This window comes from Odocoileus virginianus, chromosome 28, assembly GCF_023699985.2.
Source record: "Odocoileus virginianus isolate 20LAN1187 ecotype Illinois chromosome 28, Ovbor_1.2, whole genome shotgun sequence".
Taxonomy (NCBI): domain Eukaryota; kingdom Metazoa; phylum Chordata; class Mammalia; order Artiodactyla; family Cervidae; genus Odocoileus; species Odocoileus virginianus.
The window spans coordinates 43,920,684-43,940,196 of record NC_069701.1 but is presented as its reverse complement, the minus strand read 5'-3'; the positions used below and the strand labels follow the sequence as shown (position 1 = coordinate 43,940,196).

The 19,513-nt window shown below is 61.0% G+C and overlaps 1 protein-coding gene across 1 annotated transcript in view; it reads left to right on the top strand.

The window, feature by feature from the left end:
- The window catches only part of MUC5AC (mucin 5AC, oligomeric mucus/gel-forming), a 29,535-nt gene extending 17,723 nt beyond the window's left edge, over positions 1 to 11,812 (top strand). Inside the window, 22 exon segments of the mRNA XM_070457094.1 lie at positions 65 to 602; positions 1,257 to 1,912; positions 2,095 to 2,390; positions 2,962 to 3,081; positions 4,612 to 4,846; positions 5,364 to 5,538; positions 5,941 to 6,191; positions 6,308 to 6,491; positions 6,956 to 7,163; positions 7,608 to 7,786; positions 8,110 to 8,197; positions 8,299 to 8,402; positions 9,342 to 9,443; positions 9,548 to 9,585; positions 9,920 to 10,042; positions 10,123 to 10,221; positions 10,501 to 10,620; positions 10,780 to 10,840; positions 10,931 to 11,064; positions 11,066 to 11,090; positions 11,407 to 11,421; positions 11,646 to 11,812. Coding sequence (XP_070313195.1) covers positions 65 to 602; positions 1,257 to 1,912; positions 2,095 to 2,390; positions 2,962 to 3,081; positions 4,612 to 4,846; positions 5,364 to 5,538; positions 5,941 to 6,191; positions 6,308 to 6,491; positions 6,956 to 7,163; positions 7,608 to 7,786; positions 8,110 to 8,197; positions 8,299 to 8,402; positions 9,342 to 9,443; positions 9,548 to 9,585; positions 9,920 to 10,042; positions 10,123 to 10,221; positions 10,501 to 10,620; positions 10,780 to 10,840; positions 10,931 to 11,064; positions 11,066 to 11,090; positions 11,407 to 11,421; positions 11,646 to 11,812 — 3,918 coding nt within the window.
- Positions 11,813 to 19,513: the final 7,701 nt, after the last annotated feature.

Sequence of the window (19,513 nt, the reverse complement as noted above, 5' to 3'; positions counted from 1 at the left end):
CTGAGCAGACAAGGAGCACAACCTCGGCTCCTACAACCAGTGCAAGCTCTGAGCAGACAAGGAGCACAACCTCGGCTCCTACAACCAGTGCAAGCTCTGTGCAGACAAGGAGCACAACCTCGGCTCCTACAACCAGTGCAACCTCTGTGCAGACAAGGAGCACAACCTCGGCTCCTACAACCAGTGCAAGCTCTGTGCAGACAAGGAGCACAACCTCGGCTCCTACAACCAGTGCAACCTCTGTGCAGACAAGGAGCACAACCTCGGCTCCTACAACCAGTGCAAGCTCTGTGCAGACAAGGAGCACAACCTCGGCTCCTACAACCAGTGCAACCTCTGAGCAGACAAGGAGCACAACCTCGGCTCCTACAACCAGTGCAACCTCTGTGCAGACAAGGAGCACAACCTCGGCTCCTACAACCAGTGCAAGCTCTGAGCAGACGAGGAGCACAACCTCGGCTCCTACAACCAGTGCAACCTCTGAGCAGACAAGGAGCACAACCTCGGCTCCTACAACCAGTGCAACCTCTGTGCAGACAAGCGGCACAACCTCGGCTCCTACAACCAGTGCAAGCTCTGTGCAGACAAGGAGCACAACCTCGGCTCCTACAACCAGTGCAAGCTCTGAGCAGACAAGGAGCACAACCTCGGCTCCTACAACCAGTGCAAGCTCTGAGCAGACAAGGAGCACAACCTCGGCTCCTACAACCAGTGCAAGCTCTGAGCAGACGAGGAGCACAACCTCGGCTCCTACAACCAGTGCAAGCTCTGTGCAGACAAAGAGCACAACCTCGGCTCCTACAACCAGTGCAACCTCTGTGCAGACAAGCGGCACAACCTCGGCTCCTACAACCAGTGCAACCCCTGTGCAGACAAGCGGCACAACCTCGGCTCCTACAACCAGTGCAAGCTCTGAGCAGACAGAGAGAACAACCTCGGCTCCTACAACCAGTGCAACCCCTGTGCAGACAAGGAGCACAACCTCGGCTCCTACAACCAGTGCAAGCTCTGAGCAGACAAGGAGCACAACCTCGGCTCCTACAACCAGTGCAAGCTCTGAGCAGACAAGGAGCACAACCTCGGCTCCTACAACCAGTGCAACCTCTGTGCAGACAAGCGGCACAACCTCGGCTCCTACAACCAGTGCAAGCTCTGTGCAGACAAGGAGCACAACCTCGGCTCCTACAACCAGTGCAAGCTCTGAGCAGACAAGGAGCACAACCTCGGCTCCTACAACCAGTGCAAGCTCTGAGCAGACAAGGAGCACAACCTCGGCTCCTACAACCAGTGCAACCCCTGTGCAGACAAGGAGCACAACCTCGGCTCCTACAACCAGTGCAACCTCTGTGCAGACAAGGAGCACAACCTCGGCTCCTACAACCAGTGCAACCTCTGTGCAGACAAGGAGCACAACCTCGGCTCCTACAACCAGTGCAAGCTCTGAGCAGACAAGGAGCACAACCTCGGCTCCTACAACCAGTGCAACCTCTGTGCAGACAAGCGGCACAACCTCGGCTCCTACAACCAGTGCAAGCTCTGTGCAGACAAGGAGCACAACCTCGGCTCCTACAACCAGTGCAAGCTCTGAGCAGACAAGGAGCACAACCTCGGCTCCTACAACCAGTGCAAGCTCTGAGCAGACAAGGAGCACAACCTCGGCTCCTACAACCAGTGCAACCCCTGTGCAGACAAGGAGCACAACCTCGGCTCCTACAACCAGTGCAAGCTCTGAGCAGACAAGGAGCACAACCTCGGCTCCTACAACCAGTGCAACCTCTGAGCAGACAAGGAGCACAACCTCGGCTCCTACAACCAGTGCAACCCCTGTGCAGACAAGCGGCACAACCTCAGCTCCTACAACCAGTGCAACCTCTGTGCAGACAAGGAGCACAACCTCGGCTCCTACAACCAGTGCAAGCTCTGAGCAGACAAGGAGCACAACCTCGGCTCCTACAACCAGTGCAAGCTCTGAGCAGACAAGGAGCACAACCTCGGCTCCTACAACCAGTGCAACCCTGTGCAGACAAGGAGCACAACCTCGGCTCCTACAACCAGTGCAAGCTCTGAGCAGACAAGCGGCACAACCTCGGCTCCTACAACCAGTGCAAGCTCTGAGCAGACAAGGAGCACAACCTCGGCTCCTACAACCAGTGCAACCCCTGTGCAGACAAGGAGCACAACCTCGGCTCCTACAACCAGTGCAACCCCTGTGCAGACAAGGAGCACAACCTCGGCTCCTACAACCAGTGCAAGCTCTGAGCAGACAAGGAGCACAACCTCGGCTCCTACAACCAGTGCAACCCCTGTGCAGACAAGGAGCACAACCTCAGCTCCTACAACCAGTGCAAGCTCTGTGCAGACAAGCGGCACAACCTCGGCTCCTACAACCAGTGCAAGCTCTGAGCAGACAAGGAGCACAACCTCGGCTCCTACAACCAGTGCAAGCTCTGAGCAGACAGAGAGAACAACCTCGGCTCCTACAACCAGTGCAACCTCTGTGCAGACAAGGAGCACAACCTCGGCTCCTACAACCAGTGCAACCCCTGTGCAGACAAGCGGCACAACCTTGGCTCCTACAACCAGTGCAACCTCTGTGCAGACAAGGAGCACAACCTCGGCTCCTACAACCAGTGCAACCTCCATGCACACAGGCAGCACAACATCAGCTCTTACAAGTGCAAGCTCTGTGCAGACAAGGAGCACAACCTCGGCTCCTACAACCAGTGCAAGGTCTGAGCAGACAAGGAGCACAACCTCGGCTCCTACAACCAGTGCAAGCTCTGAGCAGACAGAGAGAACAACCTCGGCTCCTACAACCAGTGCAACCCCAGTGCAGACAAGGAGCACAACCTCGGCTCCTACAACCAGTGCAACCTCCATGCACACAGGCAGCGCAACATCAGCTCTTACAAGTGCAAGCTCTGTGCAGACAAGGAGCACAACCTCGGCTCCTAAAACGAGCTCAACTTCTGTGCACACAGGCAGCACAACTTCGGCTCCTACAACCAGTGGAACCTCTGTTCCTACATCCGAGACCACCCTGTCCCCACCGGGGACCACACCATGCAAGCCAGAGTGCAGGTGGACCAAGTGGTTCGATGTGGACTTCCCCATGCCTGGGCCCCACGGGGGAGACAATGAAACCTTCAGCAACATCCTGAGGAATGGAGACCTCATCTGCCACCGACCCGAATCCATCAGCAGAGTGGAGTGCCAAGCCGAGAGCCACCCCGGGGTCAGCATCCACGAGCTGGGCCAGGTGGTGCAGTGCCGCCAGGACATGGGCCTGCTGTGCCGGAACCAGGACCAGAAGGGTGAGACCAGCACGTGCCTCAACTACCAGATCAGAGTGCTGTGCTGCGAGCCCCAGGAACACTGCCCTCCACCCACTGTCACAGGAGCCAGCACCACCAGTGTGAGCGTCAGTGTGCACTCAGGGACCACCGTCCACCAGGCCACATCCAGTGCAACCTCTGTGCAGACAAGCGGCACAACCTTGGCTCCTACAACCAGTGTAACCCCTGTGCAGACAAGGAGCACAACTTCGGCTCCTACAACCAGTGCAAGCTCTGAGCAGACAAGGAGCACAACCTCGGCTCCTACAACCAGTGCAACCCCTGTGCAGACAAGGAGCACAACCTCGGCTCCTACAACCAGTGCAACCCCTGTGCAGACAAGGAGCACAACCTCGGCTCCTACAACCAGTGCAAGCTCTGAGCAGACAAGGAGCACAACCTCGGCTCCTACAACCAGTGCAACCTCTGTGCAGACAAGGAGCACAACCTCGGCTCCTACAACCAGTGCAAGCTCTGACAGGGCTGGCAGACAAGGGGACAAGCGTCAAACCTCGGCTCCTACAACCAGCTGCAAGCTCCTGTGCAGACAAGGAGGCACAACCCTGGCTCTACAACCAGTGCAACTCTGTGCAGACAAGGAGCACAACCTCGGCTCCTACAACCAGTGCAACCTCTGAGCAGACAAGGAGCACAACCTCGGCTCCTACAACCAGTGCAACCTCTGTGCAGACAAGCGTCACAACCTCGGCTCCTACAACCAGTGCAAGCTCTGAGCAGACAAGCGGCACAACCTTGGCTCCTACAACCAGTACAACCTCTGTGCAGACAAGGAGCACAACCTCGGCTCCTAAAGCAACCAGTGCAACCTCTGTGCAGACAAGCGTCACAACCTCGGCTCCTACAACCAGTGCAAGCTCTGAGCAGACAAGCGGCACAACCTCGGCTCCTACAACCAGTGCAACCCCAGTGCAGACAAGGAGCACAACCTCGGCTCCTACAACCAGTGCAACCTCTCTTTCTACATCTGCGACTACCCCCTCCTCATCTGGGACCACAGCCTGCTACTGCAACGCGTCCGGCACGTTGTATCCCTCAGGTATGTAGACTCTTCCCCTGTGTGTGGTTGTGCCCCCTCTGGTCCCGGTGCCCTCCTCTCAAAGCCTCAGTGTGCAGGAGACACAGGTGTGTCTTGTCTGTGACAGGCTAGGTCTGTGTCCAGGATCACAGTAAGCTCTCCATGAAGATGAAGTCTAGACCTGGGTTGGAGGGCCCCAGTCAGGCCAGCTCTTCTCTGGAGTTACTTCCTGGCCTTCAGTGCCTGCCTCTTCCTTTGTCCTGCAGGATCCATCATCTATGAAGTGACCGACCTATTGGGCCACTGCTATTATGCCTTTTGCAGCCTGGACTGCCACGTGGTCAAGCAGATGGCCCCCTCCTGTCCCACCAGCATGCCACCTCCCACTCCGACCACCTCCCCACCAGAGTCCTCCCCTTCTACTTATGTGTCGGTCCCTCCACAAGGGTGCCCAAATGCAGTTCCCCCAAGAACGGTAACCTCACCTCTCCTGCCCTTCTCAGGGGCTCAGGGGGCCTGGGAAGGGACCCTCAGTGGTTTCCAACTAGAGAGTGTGGCATGAAGCGTGGGTGAAGGTCAGTGACTCCTGGGCTGATGCAGGCTGGCCATGACAAGCAGCCATCTGGTCTCCAGCTCTTCTGGATGGGGGCGCCAGGAGCACGGGGCCCAAGGTTGAGATTCTCTTCCCTGTAAAGTGGGCTGGAGCAGGCTGTTGTTTCTTGGGGGTGGGTGAAACAGCCAAGGACTGGAGACCAAAGAGTTGGAGGCAGGGGGCACGGTGGAAAGGGGTGGCACGCCTTCACCAGCCAGAGTTCCCCCTACTCAGCCCTGTGCCCTCTGGGTGGGTCTGGGGAAGGAGAGGACTGGGGCAGGGCTGGCCCCTAGTCCCAGAAGGGTGGCTCTTCTCCCCGGGGAGACCCAGGCGCATGCTGAGCCCCGTGGGGTAGGTGCCAGGCGGGAACGAGGTCCTGTAGCTTTCTCTGCTTCCACAGACAGGTGAAACCTGGCCCATGCCCAACTGCTCTGAGGCCACCTGCCAGGGCAACGGGGTCATCACGGTGAGCCCGCGCCACTGTCCGAAGGTGCAGAAGCCCACCTGTGCCAATGGCTACCCCGCCGTGCAGGTGGCTGACCATGACAGCTGCTGCTCACACTACCAGTGCCCGTGTGAGTGCGCGGGGCGGGGCAGGGCGGGGCTCAGCGGCTGGACAGGACTGGGCGTGGCTGGGCGTGGCGGGGCGGGGCGCAGGGGCGGAGGCAGAGAGGGCAGAACGGAATCAGGCTGGACCCAGGGAGGACGCCCCAAGATCAAGGCACCAGTGGTGGCGCTCAGCCTCCACCAAGGTGCCGCGCGGAGCCCTGCCCGGGCCTGGAGTCCCCGGGCCGCGCAGGGGTGAGGAGGCGGAGGGAGTCTGGTCCGCTTCGGGCGCCTGCTGAACAGAGTTCTGTGCGGTGCCGGCGCGTGGGCCCCGACGGCAGGGCAGTCACCTGCTCCGCTTGGTGTGGGACCACGTGTCCCTGGGGCGGGGGCGGCAGTGCAGCCCGTCAGGCGCTGGCTCCCCTGTGCAGGCGTGTGCAGCGGCTGGGGGGACCCACACTACATCACGTTCGACGGCACCTACTACACGTTCCTGGACAACTGCACGTACGTGCTGGTGCAGCAGATCGTGCCGGTGTACGGCCACTTCCGCGTGCTGGTCGAGAACTATTTCTGCGACGCGAAGGACGGGCTGTCCTGCCCACAGTCCATCATCGTTGAGTACCAGGAGAACCGCGTCATGCTGACCCACAAGGCCGTCCGCGGGGTGATGACCAACGAGGTAGGCACGTGGCAGGGCGACTCCCACAAGTGCCGGGCGGGCTGAGGGCGCCGGGCGCTGGCTGATCACCACCGCCCCTGCCCCTCTCATTCTGTTCCTCGCTGGTCACCGTCCAGATCATTTTTAATGGCAAGGTGGTCAGGCCCGGCTTCCAGAAAGACGGCATTGCCGTCTCCCAAGTTGGCATCAAGATGTATGTGAGCATTCCTGAGCTCGGCGTCCAGGTCATGTTCAGCGGCCTCATCTTCTCCGTGGAAGTGCCCTTCAGCAAGTTTGCCAACAACACAGAAGGGCAGTGTGGTGGGTGCCCGGCTCCCACTCCCCACCCTCCTGGCTCCGGGCCATGTCCGTGGTCATTCAACGTGGCTGACTGTGTCTGGTGTGAGAACGGTTGGCCTTGGTTGTGTCTCCCCCCGCCCCCGGAGCTGCACTTTTGGCCCCGGGCTGAGGCCACTGCATGGTGCTGAGCCTACAGGCAATTCTGCTTTCTGGTTGCACCAAGAATGTGCGACCACAGGGCCCAGGGCCCTGCGCCCAGGGCCCAGCCACGTGACCCACACCTGAGGACCACCCCCGTCATCCTTCCTGGGAATGGCCCCGGGGTCTGGCTTCTTGGAGGGAAAGGAAGCACACAGAGGTGGAGAGGCAGGTTCACACACTCCATCGAGTGCTGCCTGGAGATGCTGGGCCCGACCCTCGGCTCAGGGACGCTGAGCCCCCGGCGGGGCGCAGGAGGCCCCCTGACCACCACCTCCACGCTGCAGGCACCTGCACCAATGACCAGAAGGATGATTGCCGCCTGCCTGGGGGCGCGGTGGTGGCCTCCTGCTCTGACATGTCCGGCCACTGGAAGGTGACATACCCTGGCCAGCCGCCCTGCAACGGGCCTCCCCCGACGCCTACCCCAGTGGAGCCCAGGACCTCGCCCACCCCGTGCCCACCTTCACCAATCTGCCAGCTCATTCTGAGCAAGTGAGATTCTGGGGCAGGGCTGGGGCAAAGGCAGGGGTGCTAGTAGTCCTGTTGACCCCACGCTGCCGGGCTGGTGGGAAGAGGTGGGCCTGCAAGGGGCTGCGAGGGAGAGGGGGTCACAGCTGCTGGGATGCCGGGTGCAGAGCCCCGTGGAGGCTGGCTGCGGGGCAGCCTCAGGCTCTGCGGCAGCTCATGGCCACAAGTCCTCAGCCAGCATGGCGCTGGGTGGGCAGGCCCCGGGGAACTCAGCGGAGAATTTGCAGAAAGAAAAACTATGTTCAGCCAGACACCCACCCCACCACACACAGATGGCCCCAGGGGCTGGGGCCCCCGGGCACGTGGGTCGGCCCAGCGACGTCCCTCCCTCGGGGCCCTTTCGGGGAAAGCCCGCAGCCGAGCAGCCCCTCCCCGGCACTGCCCACGACCCGCATGTTTGTGCCGCAGGCCCTTCAAGCTGTGCCACGCGCTAATCCCGCCCTGGCCGTACTACCAAGGCTGCATCTTCGACCAGTGCCACATGCCCGGCATGGACGTGATGTGCTCTGCCCTAGAGCTCTACGCTGCCCTCTGTGCCTCCCTTGGTGTCTGCGTCGACTGGCGGGGCCAGACCAACTACACGTGCCGTGCGTGTCCACCCCCTCCCCCTCCCTCTGGGCAGTGGCATTCAAGAGGATCGGCGCAGTGTGCGATCAGTGGGTGGGCCTGGGTGGTCAAGGTGGGCTTCTGGGAGGAGGAGGAGGGCTGGGCCCAGGATGGAGAGCATTTGTTTCCTGAGAGACAAGAGGGGGCATCCAGGTGAGAGCGTCTGGTCTTGGGGTGCAGAGGTCAGGGCTCGACCAGCAGGTCCTGGCCCGAGAGCTCCTGGCCTCGCCTGCCAGTGGGGCCCAGGTCAGGGCCCGAGGCTGGTGCCCTGCGGCCTCAGGCGCGTCCTCCCCGCCCCACACAGCCTTCACCTGCCTTGCTGGCATGGAGTACCGGCCCTGCGGCCCGCCCACCCCCTCCTACTGTTGCATGGACAGCAGCACCAGCGCCCCGTAAGCACTTGCCTGCTACCGTGGGGACCCCTTCCCTGGTCCAGCCTGTGTCCCCTCCCGGAGGGCGCGGCCCGCTCACCCTCTGCTCCCACTCCCCATAGGGCCTTCCTGGGAGCCAGTCCCATCACGGAAGGCTGCTTCTGCCCGCAGGGCACGATGTTCTACAGCTCGAGCAAGGAGGTCTGCGTGCCCGCTGACTGCAACAGTAGGTTCCCAGGCTGGGCTCCCCGGGCTGGGCTCTGGGCTTCCAGGCACTGCCCCTGGCTTTTCAGCCGGACCCCAGGGCTTTCTGCCATGACCTGGGGTCCCCCTGGCCCCAGACTGGGTCTGGCCGTGACGGGCTGGGGGCCAAGGTGGCCCAGCAGTGATCTTTCCTCTTTTCCTCCAGCTTGCCTGGGGCCCAGTGGGGAGCCTGTGGAGGTGAGTGTGGGGCCCTCAGGGGCTGGGGGCTTCTCTCAGCCCTGGAGACTCACAGGATAGGTAGGAGGGCGGCTGGGGTTCTCTGGCAAGAGTCAGGACCCCCATGCGCGGCCCTGGGGCCGGTGCACCCTGTCTTCCCGGGGACCCCTCCCACCCACCCCTGCAGAGCCACGGCGTGCAGGACCGCCTCCTGCCTCCAGGCCCTTGTGGGCCTCAGCTGCACCCACATCTCTGGAGACCACTTGCAGGCTCCGAGCCGTGGGTTTCTGCCCCTCTGGCTGTGGCCATGGGCTCTCTTTTCCCTCCCCTGACAGCCCGGCCACACGGTCATCGTGGACTGCCAGGAGTGCACCTGTGAGGGCAGCACGCGGACCATGAGCTGCCGGCCCCAGGCCTGCCCCCCGGCCCCCACCTGCCCCGAGTCTGGCCACGTGCCTGTGCCCGAGGCCCTGCAGACCGGCCAGTGCTGTCCCCAGTACCATTGCGGTGAGCCCCGGGTGGGGGCGGGGGGCGCCGGGCTGGCCGGCAGAAGGGCTCTGAAATGTGGGCTACGGTGAGGTCAGAGCTGACCAGAAGCCTCATCCCTCTGGCAGCGGGCACCGCTCCGAGAGCCTACCCCCTGCCAGAGTCCTACCCAACTCAGGATTTCTGGAGACCCCCCATAGGGGTGGCACTCAGGCCAGGGTGGGAGGCAGATCCCTGACGCCCCCTCTGTCCACTGTAGCCTGTAACACCAGCCACTGCCCTGAGCCCGAGGCCTGCCCAAAAGGCTCACACGCCATCCAGACCTACAGCGAGGCGGCCTGCTGCCCGACCTACAGCTGCAGTGAGTGCCCTGGCTAAGTGGTGGCCAGGCAGGGGAAGCGGGGCTGTGGCAGCTGCTCCAGGGGCTGAGGGTGCATCTGCAGCTTTTCTTTCTCCCCCGAGCAGGCTGGAGCGTCTGCAGCATCAACGGCACCCTGTACCAGGTAAGAACTGGCGAAGGTCAGGGCCCCCTGGTGCGCAGGGACCAGAGTCCCCGTCCTGCAAGCTTCTCCGTGGCCGAGGCTGCATCCCTGCGGGGCCTGGGGAAGGTGCACTTTGGAGCAGCAGTAGGCTCTCCTGGGACCACAGCCCTTGTCCTGAACTTGACAAGGTCCCCAGACAAGCTTTCCCCTGGCCAGGTCCTCTAGAGCATGTGATGCAGCCTTGGGACTCTGTCCCCAAGACTGGGACCCCCGGCAGGGGGCACTCCCAAGGGTCATCCAGGGGGAGGACAGTCCACCAGGCCTGTCCCACTGACACTACCCCTGACTCCCGCAGCCCGGTGCCGTGGTCTCCTCGAGCCTGTGTGAAAAATGTTGGTGTGAGCTGCCTGGGGGAGCCCCATCAGACACCTTTTCGATCAACTGTGAGACCCAGATCTGCAGTACCTCCTGCCCCCTGGTGAGTGCCCCTGCACCCCGGCCTCCACACCCCCCTCCGCAGCGTCCAGAGGGGCTCAGGCCATGCCCTGCCTCCCTCAGGGCTTCAAGTACCAGGCTCAGGCCGGGCAGTGCTGTGGTGAGTGTGTGCAGGTGGCCTGCATCATGAACACCAGTGACAGCTCCGCCCACCTCTTCTACGTGAGTAGTGGCCGCAAGGCCTTGGGGTGCATTCTGGGCGGGGTCAGCCCCAACCCTGGACAGAGGGCAGAGTGCACAGCGATGGTGGGGGTGCAGGGTGAGTAGCATCCTGGCGCACTGGGGACCCTGGAGAGCCGTCAGAGCTAGGCGGCCTCTGGGCAGAACCGCGGGAGCTCTGGAAGCCTGTGGGCTGGGGGCTGATGGACAGACACAGCGCCCGCCCCAGCTGGTGGGGGCCCTGGGGAGGACTGCTTACCTGCCGGCTGGGACTCCCTGCAGCCGGGCGAGTCCTGGTCAGACCCCGGAGACCACTGCGTGACGCACAAGTGTGAGAAGCACTGGGATGGGCTCGAGGTGGTGACCACAAAGAAGGTGTGTCCCCTGCTCAACTGTCCTGCGGTGAGTCCCGGCAGTCCGCCTGCCCTTCCTGGGGGGCCCACGGTGGCCGGGGAGGATCAGTCCCTGGACAGGAGTGGGTAGCCATGATCAGCAGGTGGGCGGGCATGGATGCACCCTCCTGGTACCCACTCCCCGCCAATGGCACCGTGGTCCACACAGGACAAGGCTCTGCCCAGCGAGGACGGCTGTTGCCTCTCCTGCCCCTCACCCTACGAGAACCGTGAGTGGGCGGCTCTGCCGGGGAGGGGACGCGGATTCTACCCTGCCCCGGGCCAGGGCTGACCTCTGCACACCCCCTGACCCTCCCCAGAGTCGACCTGCGCGATGCACTACCAGCTCCAGGTCCTCCGGCAGCAGGGCTGCAGTTCCTCCGGGCCCGTGCGCCTCGCCTACTGCCAGGGCAACTGCGGGGACACCACCTCCGTGTACGTGAGCCCGCCCCCAACCCCACCCCGCGGGGCCACCACCCCGTGCGCGTGAGCCCCGACCCCACACTACCCTGCGGGGGACACCACTCCCTGGGCCCCCGACCCCGCCCCACCCTGCGGGGACACCACCTCTAAGCCCTTGAGCCCCGCCCCCACCCCGCACAGAAGGCTACTGCAGGGCAGTGCTCAGTAAGGTTCAACGGGGCGCTCCCGCCGGGGGCTGCGGGGAGTACCCCCGGAAAGGGACTGGAGGGACCAGGGGCCAGCAGGGGGCTGGGCTGGGGTCCAGGGACGGTGGCTCAGCCTGTTTGGAATCACACTCCTCTGTTTACTGAGAAGCCCGCTGGTGGTTCTGGAGCCTGGCGGACCCCTCCCTGCGGAGGCGGGGCTGCAGGAGGCGGGACCTCGAGGGGCGGGGCCTAGGGAGGTGGGGTCTCGCGGGGCGGGGTCTCGCGGGGCGGGGCCTCGCGGGGCGCTGCTGAGCGGGCCCCGCCCACAGGTTCTCCCCGGAGTCGAACGCAGTGGAGCACCGGTGCAGCTGCTGCCGCGAGCTGCGCGTCTCTCTGAGGAACGTGACCCTGCGTTGCGAGGACGGCTCGAGCCGCACCCTCACCTACACGGAGGTGGAGGAGTGCGGCTGCAAGGACCTGCAGTGCGACTCCCCCGGGGGCCTTGCCCTCTCGGCGGTGGAGCTGGAGCCAAGCCCGGAGAGCGGGCTCAGGCGCCGCGGGAGGAGGGCCCCGCGGGCTCGGCCCCTGCAGTAGAGGCCACAGCCCCGGCTTGGGCCTGGCGGCCGCGCTCCTCAACAAACCCGCAGGAACGCTTCTATTTGCTGCCAACGGCCTCCAAGGCCGGTGGAACCTGAGCCCCGGGCCAGGGAAGCCCCCCCCCACCCAACCCCTTTCGTCTCTCCCAGGGTCCAGCTGACCCCGTGTGCAGTGGCCCCAGGGGCCTGCTCAGGACCAGCCCCGCCGGCAGGGGGTGGGGAGGCTCCTCTGGCCGTGGGTCCAGCCTCCTGGCCCCAGGCCTCTGCATCACACCGTTCCCTCGATGTGGTGACCGGGGCTGCTCGGCTGGCCGCTGGGCCTCAGGAAAGGGCCAGAGGGTTTGTGAATACACTTGGAGCATTTTTTGATTCCTGGACTCTGTGTGATTTTTTAAGCTTGTCCGTAATACCCAGGAGAGGGGCGGGGGGTCAGGCGTGGGCCCAGGGTGTGGGCCCGGGACAGGGCAGGCCTGTTGACCGGTCTTCTCTGCGCTTGGATGGACAGAGGGTGTGCACGAAGGTTCAAGGGCGGGAGTCTCCTGTGTCCGCCCAGCTGAGCCGTCAGACGGGAGGGGCTCTGTTTTCTCCCAGACCTCTGGACTCTACCATCATGCCAGAGCCTAGCTCAGTGTGCGGTGCCTGTGTGTGTGCGTGCAGGCCCAAGGGAAACCCCTGCCCCAGGAGTCCTGTCACCCCTTACTGCGACCCCTGACCCCCACCTGGAGAACCAATGTTGGGAGGGGGGCCCCCAGAGCAGACCAGCGGACAACACGCGAATCGGGCCCACTTCGTCCACCTCAGGCTGCCAGGCCCAGGCTGAGCGGGTCTGGGGCCCCGAGTGCGGTGGGTGGGGTAGGAGCCAGGGCTGGCGGCCGGACGTGGCTGCAGTGTCTGCGGCCGCCACCAGGTGGCAGCACAGAGGCCTGCTGCCTCCGACAGGCCGGGGGCTCGGGAAGCAGTTGGGGGGCTCGGGGCCCAGGTCCGCGGCTTTTGTTCTCCGAGGCTGGGCCGCCTCTCAAGGCCAGCGGGGCCACGAGGACCCTGAGTGAGGGCCAGGGTAAGGTCACACAGCCCCACTGGCCGGCGTCGCCCACTCCCACCCCTTCTGCCCCGTGCTGAGCCCCGCAGCCGTGTGGGCTGTGGAGCTAACCCCGCAGGCTGGCCCTCCGGTCAGAGCCCAGGAGGGGGCCGAGGGGCTCCCGCAGCCATGACCTCATGATCCCTGGGCCTGGGGGACGGGCGGGTAGGGGGTGGACGGACGTGGCCAGGAGGTGGGGGCAGAGAGCTCACTGCCGCCCCCGCGGGACGCTCCCCTTGGGAGCAGGAAGTTCCTGGTCCTCGCGGTCTGGGAGCCGCTGCCCCAGTGACCGGCTGACCCCGCAGCCGCAGGCGGCACCCTAATCAGCGCCTCTGCCCCCCGAGGGGCTCAGGTGTCGGGAGCCGCCTCTTCCTCTCGGGCCGGGCTGGACGCCACCGCAGGGACTAATCCCCACCCCCCACGGAGCGCACGCCGCCCCCACCCCCGGAACTCTGACCCAGCAGCAGGAGAAACCAGATAACGGGCCCAGCCCCACCCCAAGCCCCAGCCGGGCTGTGAGGAGGCGACAAGGGGCTGGGCGCGGCCCACCACAGCTCCGCCTCCTCCAGGCAATGCTCGGCCCCCCACCCCCTGGGGTGCTGGGCGTGGCTCTGGGGCCGGGACTGCTTGGGGCGGCCCACCACCCCACCTCCTGGGCCCCCCCTTGGAGTCCAGCCTTGGCAGGGCTGTCGCTTCAGGGGCTGGAGTGGGAGGGGAGGAGTGCTCCTGGGTTCTGCCCCAGTCAGGTGGGGGAGGGGTGTCCCCGCTCACGCAGGGGGTCAGGCTGGGTGCAGCTTCTGCCCAGATGAAGGGCTGAGGGGTCTTGGAGATGGGGAAGGAGGTGAATACGGACACAAGATGCTGGCAGCCCCCTCCTGACCTCTGCCCCTAGCACACCCACCTTACCCAGGGACACCTGGACTCCCATCCTGGCCCCAACCTTCAGGAGAGGGCTGCTTGGTCTGAGGCCAGGGGCGGGGTGCCAGCGGCTGGCTTGGTCCTGGGGACTCGCGGGCCACAGCTGCCATCTTCTGACCCGAGCCCTGGGCAGAGGTTGGTGCTTCACAGCTGGCCCCGCAGGGACATGTGGGGCCCGGGACATCCCGCAGGTGCCTCTGTGAGCGCAGCTCAGACGGCTGCATGGCTGGATCTTCAGAGGAAGTGAGCAAACTGGCCACAGGATCCGCGTGGACGTCAGCGTCCTTGGGTCTCCGGGGGTCAGCGACGACAGAGAGCAAGAGGTGCAGTGCACTGGCACAGGAAGGACCACGGCGGCCGCGGAGCCAGAGCCGCCCCCGGAGCCGCGCTGCGGGGCGGCCAGGGCCCACCCTGGGGAGCCACGCCCCGTGTGGGCCTGTGACGCGGGCAGAGTGCACAGATCGCCCAGATCACCCAGAATGAGGCCGCGTGTTGGTGCCACAGAAGCAAAGCAGAAACCCCCGTCTGCCGGGAGGTTGGGTGGCGTCCCGCTAAGAGGCCAGCACAGGAGGGAGGGGGGCAGAGGTGCCCCCGCGGGATTTGGCAGGGTCAGAGGTCGGCGCTGCAAGGACACAGGACAGCCTGACGTGGGTGGTGGAGGGGGCTGGAGGGCGGCCGGGCCAGGCGGAGTGGGCCTCAGGGTCACCCAGAACCAGGCCTCCGTGCTGGGTGAGGGGCACGTGGGGCGGGCAGGGGGCCCTGCCTGGTCCCCCAGACCCCCCGCTGGGTGAGGGTGGACACATGGGCTGAGGAAGAAGCCAGCTGGGGGACGGGCCGTGGGTCAGAGGTGAAGGTCCACTGGGCCAGGTGTGGAGTGTGGGTGAATGGAATGGACCAGACCCCTCCATGTGGGAGGAAGATGGGGTGGCTGAGGAGGGCAATTGGGGTGTGTGGGAGCTTGGTTGGGTCGCACTGTGTTTGACTTGCTAGGTGCCTGATGGAGAGGTCAGGCAGGCAGCTGGACATGAGTGTCAGGGGCCAGGGCAGGAGCCTGCCTTTGATGGACAGTAAAGATGGGAGGATCACAACAAACTGTGGAAAATTCTGTGTGCACCAGGACCCAGAGACCCCACAGAGGCTGAGCCAGCACTGTGTTTGAGCGTCTCCTGAGGAGGTCCGGGTCAGCACTGGACTGCCGCAGGGGCAGGGGCTCTGGGTGCAGTAGACCTGGGCATGGCATAAGCCCTCTTGGAGGAGGTCACCGTTAACCCCACCATGAGCCGCCAGGACTTACACAGGACTGGGGAAACAGACTCTTGGAGGCACAAACAGAACCTTGTGAGCACCAGGACCCAGGAGAAAGGAGCACTGACCCTGCAGGAGACTGACCCAGACTTAGCTGTGAGTGTCAGGAGTCTCAGGCCACGTGGGCCATCAGTGAGCTGCTGCAGGGTCGGGGGCACTGAGTGTGGGAGTGTGTGCGTGAGACACTTTGAAGGAGGTCGACATTATCTCCGTCAGTCCACCGCAGGTTGGCCTCGGGTCAAACAGCAGGGAGGAACACAGCCCCGCCCATCAACAGAAAACTGGATTAAAGATTTACTGAGGCCCCGCCCATCAGAACAAGACCCAGTTTTCTCCTCAGTCAGTTTCTCCCATCAGGAAGCTTTCTTAAGCCTCTTATCCTTCTCCATCAGAGGGCAACAGAGTGAAAACTACAATCACAGAAAACTAACCAATCTGATCTCATGGACCACAGCCTTGTCTAATTCAATGAAACTATGAGCCGTGCCGTGTTAGGGCCACCCAAGACAGATGGGTCATGGTGGAGAGTTTTGACAAAACATGGTCCACTGGAGAAGGGAATGGTAAACCACTTCAGTATTCTTGCCTTGAAAACCCCATGAACAGTACAAAAAGGCAAAAAGATAGGACACTGAAAGATGAACTCCCCAGGTTGGTAGGTGCCCAATATGCTACTGGAAATCAGTGGAGAAATAACTCCAGAAAGAATGAAGAGATGGAGCCAAAGCAAAAACAACACCCAGTTGTGGAAGTGAAGTCTGGTACTGTAAAGAGCCATAATTGAACAGGAACCTGGAATGTTAGGTCCATGTAAGTAAGTAAGTGAAGTCACTCAGTTGTGTCTGACTCTTTGCAATCCCATGGACTGTAGCCTAACAGGCTTCTCCCGTGGGATTTTCCAGGCAAGAGTACTGGAGTGGGTTACCATTTCCTTCTCCAGAGGATCTTCCCCACCCAGGGATCGAACCCAGGTCTCCCTCATTGTAGGCAGATGCTTTACCGTCTGAGCCACCAGGAAAGTCTGTATGTTTCAAAAGATGATGTAAATCTTTTCTTAAACACTTACACTTCTCAGCAGATGCTGAAGACTGAAATTGGTGTCTTCCCCAATTTGACTCATGTTGCTCCTTTCTTTTTGCATTATTGTTAGCATTATGTGTAACTGTCTCAATTTCTTTATGTCCATGAATCAAGGCAAATTGGAAGTGGTCAAACAAGAGATGGAAAAAGTGAACATTGATATTTTACAAATCAATGAACTAAAATGGACTGGAATGGGTGAATTTAACTCAGATGACCATTATATCTACGACTGTGGGCAAGAACCCCTTAGAAGAAATGGAGTAGCCCTCGTTGGCAACAGAAGAGTTCGAAATGCAGTGCTTGGATGCAGTCTCAAAAATGACAGAATGCTCTCTATTCGTTTCCAAGGAAAACCATTCAACATCACAGTAATCCAAGTCTATGCCCCAACCAATAATGCTGAAGAAGCTGAAGTTGAACAGTTCTATGAAGAGCTACAAGACCTTCTAGAACTAACAGCCAAAAAAGAAGTCCTTTTCATTATAGGGGACTGGAATGCAAAAATAGGAAGTCAAGAGATACCTGGAGTAACAGGCAAATTTGGCCTTGGAGTACAGAATGAAGCAGGGCAAAGGCTAAGAGTTTTGCCAAGAGAACGCACTGGTCATAGCAAATACCCTCTTCCAACAACACAAGAGATGACTCTACACATGGATGTCACCAAATGGTCAATATCAAAATCAGTTCAGTTCAGTTCAGTCACTCAGTCGTGTCCGACTCTTTGCGACCCTATGAACTGCAGCATGCCAGGCCTCCCAGTCCGTCACCAACTCCTGCAGTTTACTCAAACTCAAATCCATTGAGTCGGTGATACCATCCAGCCATCTCATCCTCTGCTGTCCCCTTCTCTTCCCACCTTTAATCTTTCCCAGCATCAGGGTCTTTTCAAATGAGTCAGTTCTTTGCACCAGGTGGCCAAAGTATTGGAGTTTCAGCTTCAGCATCAGTCCTTCCAATGAATAGTCAGGACTGATTTCCTTTAGGATGGACTAATTGGATCTCCTTGCAGTCCAAGGGACTCTCAAGAGTCTTCTCTGTCTTTAGAAAAGACAGAGGAACCAGAGATCAAATTGCCAACATCCACTGGATCATTGAAAAAGCAAAAGAATATCAGAAAAACAACCACTTCTGCTTTATTGACTATGCCAAGGCATTTGACTTTTGGATCTCAAAAAACTGGAAAATTCTTAAAGAGATGGGAATACCAGACCACCTGACCTATCTCTTGAGAAACCTGTACACAGGTCAGAAAGCAATAGTTAGAACTGGACATGGAACAACAGACTGGTTCCATATAGGAAAAGGAGTATGTCAAGGCTGTATATTGTCACCATGCTTTTTTAACTTATATGCAGAGTACATCATGAGAAACGCTGGGCTGGAGGAAGCCCAAGCTGGAATCAAGATTGCTGGGAGAAATATCAATAACCTCAGATATGCAGATAACACCACCCTTATGACAGAAAGCAAAGAAGAACTAAAGGGCCTCTTGATGAAAGTGAAAGAAGGAGTGGAAAAGTTGGCTTAAAACTCAACATTCAGAAAACTAAGATCATCGAATCTGATCCTATCACTTCATGGCAAATAGATGGGGAAACAATGGAAACAGTGACAGACTTTATTTTTCTAGGCTCCAAAATCACTGCAGATGGTGACTGCAGCCAAGAAATTAAAAGATGCTTGTTCCTTGGGAGAAAAGCTATGACCAGCCTAGACAGCATATTAAAAAGCAGAGACATTACTTTGCCAACAAAGGTCCATCTAGTCAAAGCTATGGTTTTTCTAGTAGACTTGTATGGATGTGAGAGTTGGACTATAAAGAAAGCTGAGCGCCAAAGAATAGATACTTCTGAACTGTGGTATTGGAGAAGACTCTTGAGAGTCCCTTGGATTGCAAGGAGTTCCAACCAGTCCATCCCAAAGGAGATCAGTCCTGGGTGTTCATTGGAAGGACTGATGTTGAAGCTGAAACTCCAATACTTTGGCCACCTGACATGAAAGGTGACTCATTGGAAAAGACCCTGATGCTGGGAAAGACTGAGGGGAGGAGGAGAAGGGGACAAGAGAGGATGAGATGGTTGGATGGCATCACTGACTCAATGGACATGGGTTTGGGTGGACTCCGGGAGTTGGTGATGGACAGGGAGGTCTGGCGTGCTGCAATCCATGGGGTCGCAAAGAGTCGGACATGACTGAGCGACTGAACTGAAAGATGGGAGGGGGAGGGCAGGGGGAGATGCCCTTCACTCTGGACTCCAGGAGCCTCCGCATCACACAGGTGAGGCCCCCGAGGCCACAGGGAGATGGGAGGTGGGGAGCGAGTCTTTCATGAGATGTCAAACACCAGATACACACCAGACATTGGCAACGCCCCTGGGCTCTGACGACATTAACTCCCTTCAGGGTGGACAGGGTGACCGACCTGGGATCGCTGTCTGCCTTGGCGGCTGTCTCATGGCTCATGGAATTTCCCTCAAGGTGCCTGCCAGGGTTTTATTTCTTTACAGAATAGAACGAAAACAGCATCAGCATGTTACCATTGTAAAGCCCCTGTGTCCTGGCTTCTGGAGGAAAGCGTGTCCACGACTAAGGTTTCAAAGAGCGTGGTTCCCAGAGCCAAGTAGGCAGTAGACCTTCATCCAGAGGCCAGAGGGACATGGGAGACACCCGATCTGCCAACAAAGCAGGCCAGAACCACGACAACGGCATGAATGACCGGAGTGTTCTGACCCGGAGCCCAGGGGACTCTGTGCGGTCAGCCTGGGATCCAGGGCCGCCCTCCAGCGCCCACCCCAGGGCCCCCGCTGTCCAGCAGGGGTCTGCCCAGGCAGCGTGGGCGGGAGAGCCCCAGGGCAGGTCAGAGCTGACGCGGCCGGACGTGGACTGCAGTAGCCTGGGTGTTGCCTCCACGCCCTGCCGGGCCCGGGGGCTCGGTGCCCCACTCCCCCGCCGACAGGCCCTGAAGGCACGCAGCGCCCGCGGCAGGCTCAGGGCCACCCCGTCCCGTGAGTGCTACAGCCCCCACCCCACGCAGAGAAGGAGCAGATGGGGCACCCTCGGGGGCACGGCCGTCAGCAGGTGCCGCCCGCTTCAGGAGACGCTTCTGCATGGGACTGGGCCACTGGAGGCCGTGAGGGGCTAGAAGCCCCCGTGGGCCTGAGACAGCCCCTCCCCCGCCCCAGCTTGGCCCCTCCTGCCCGGCTTCCTCCAGGGAAGCCGACCTCCGGGGCACCCGTGTCTACGGAGCTGGCGGCCCCCGGCAGCCTGGGTGTCTGGAGACCGTCCTCCAGGTGAGAGGGGTGGCCTGGGCCTCGT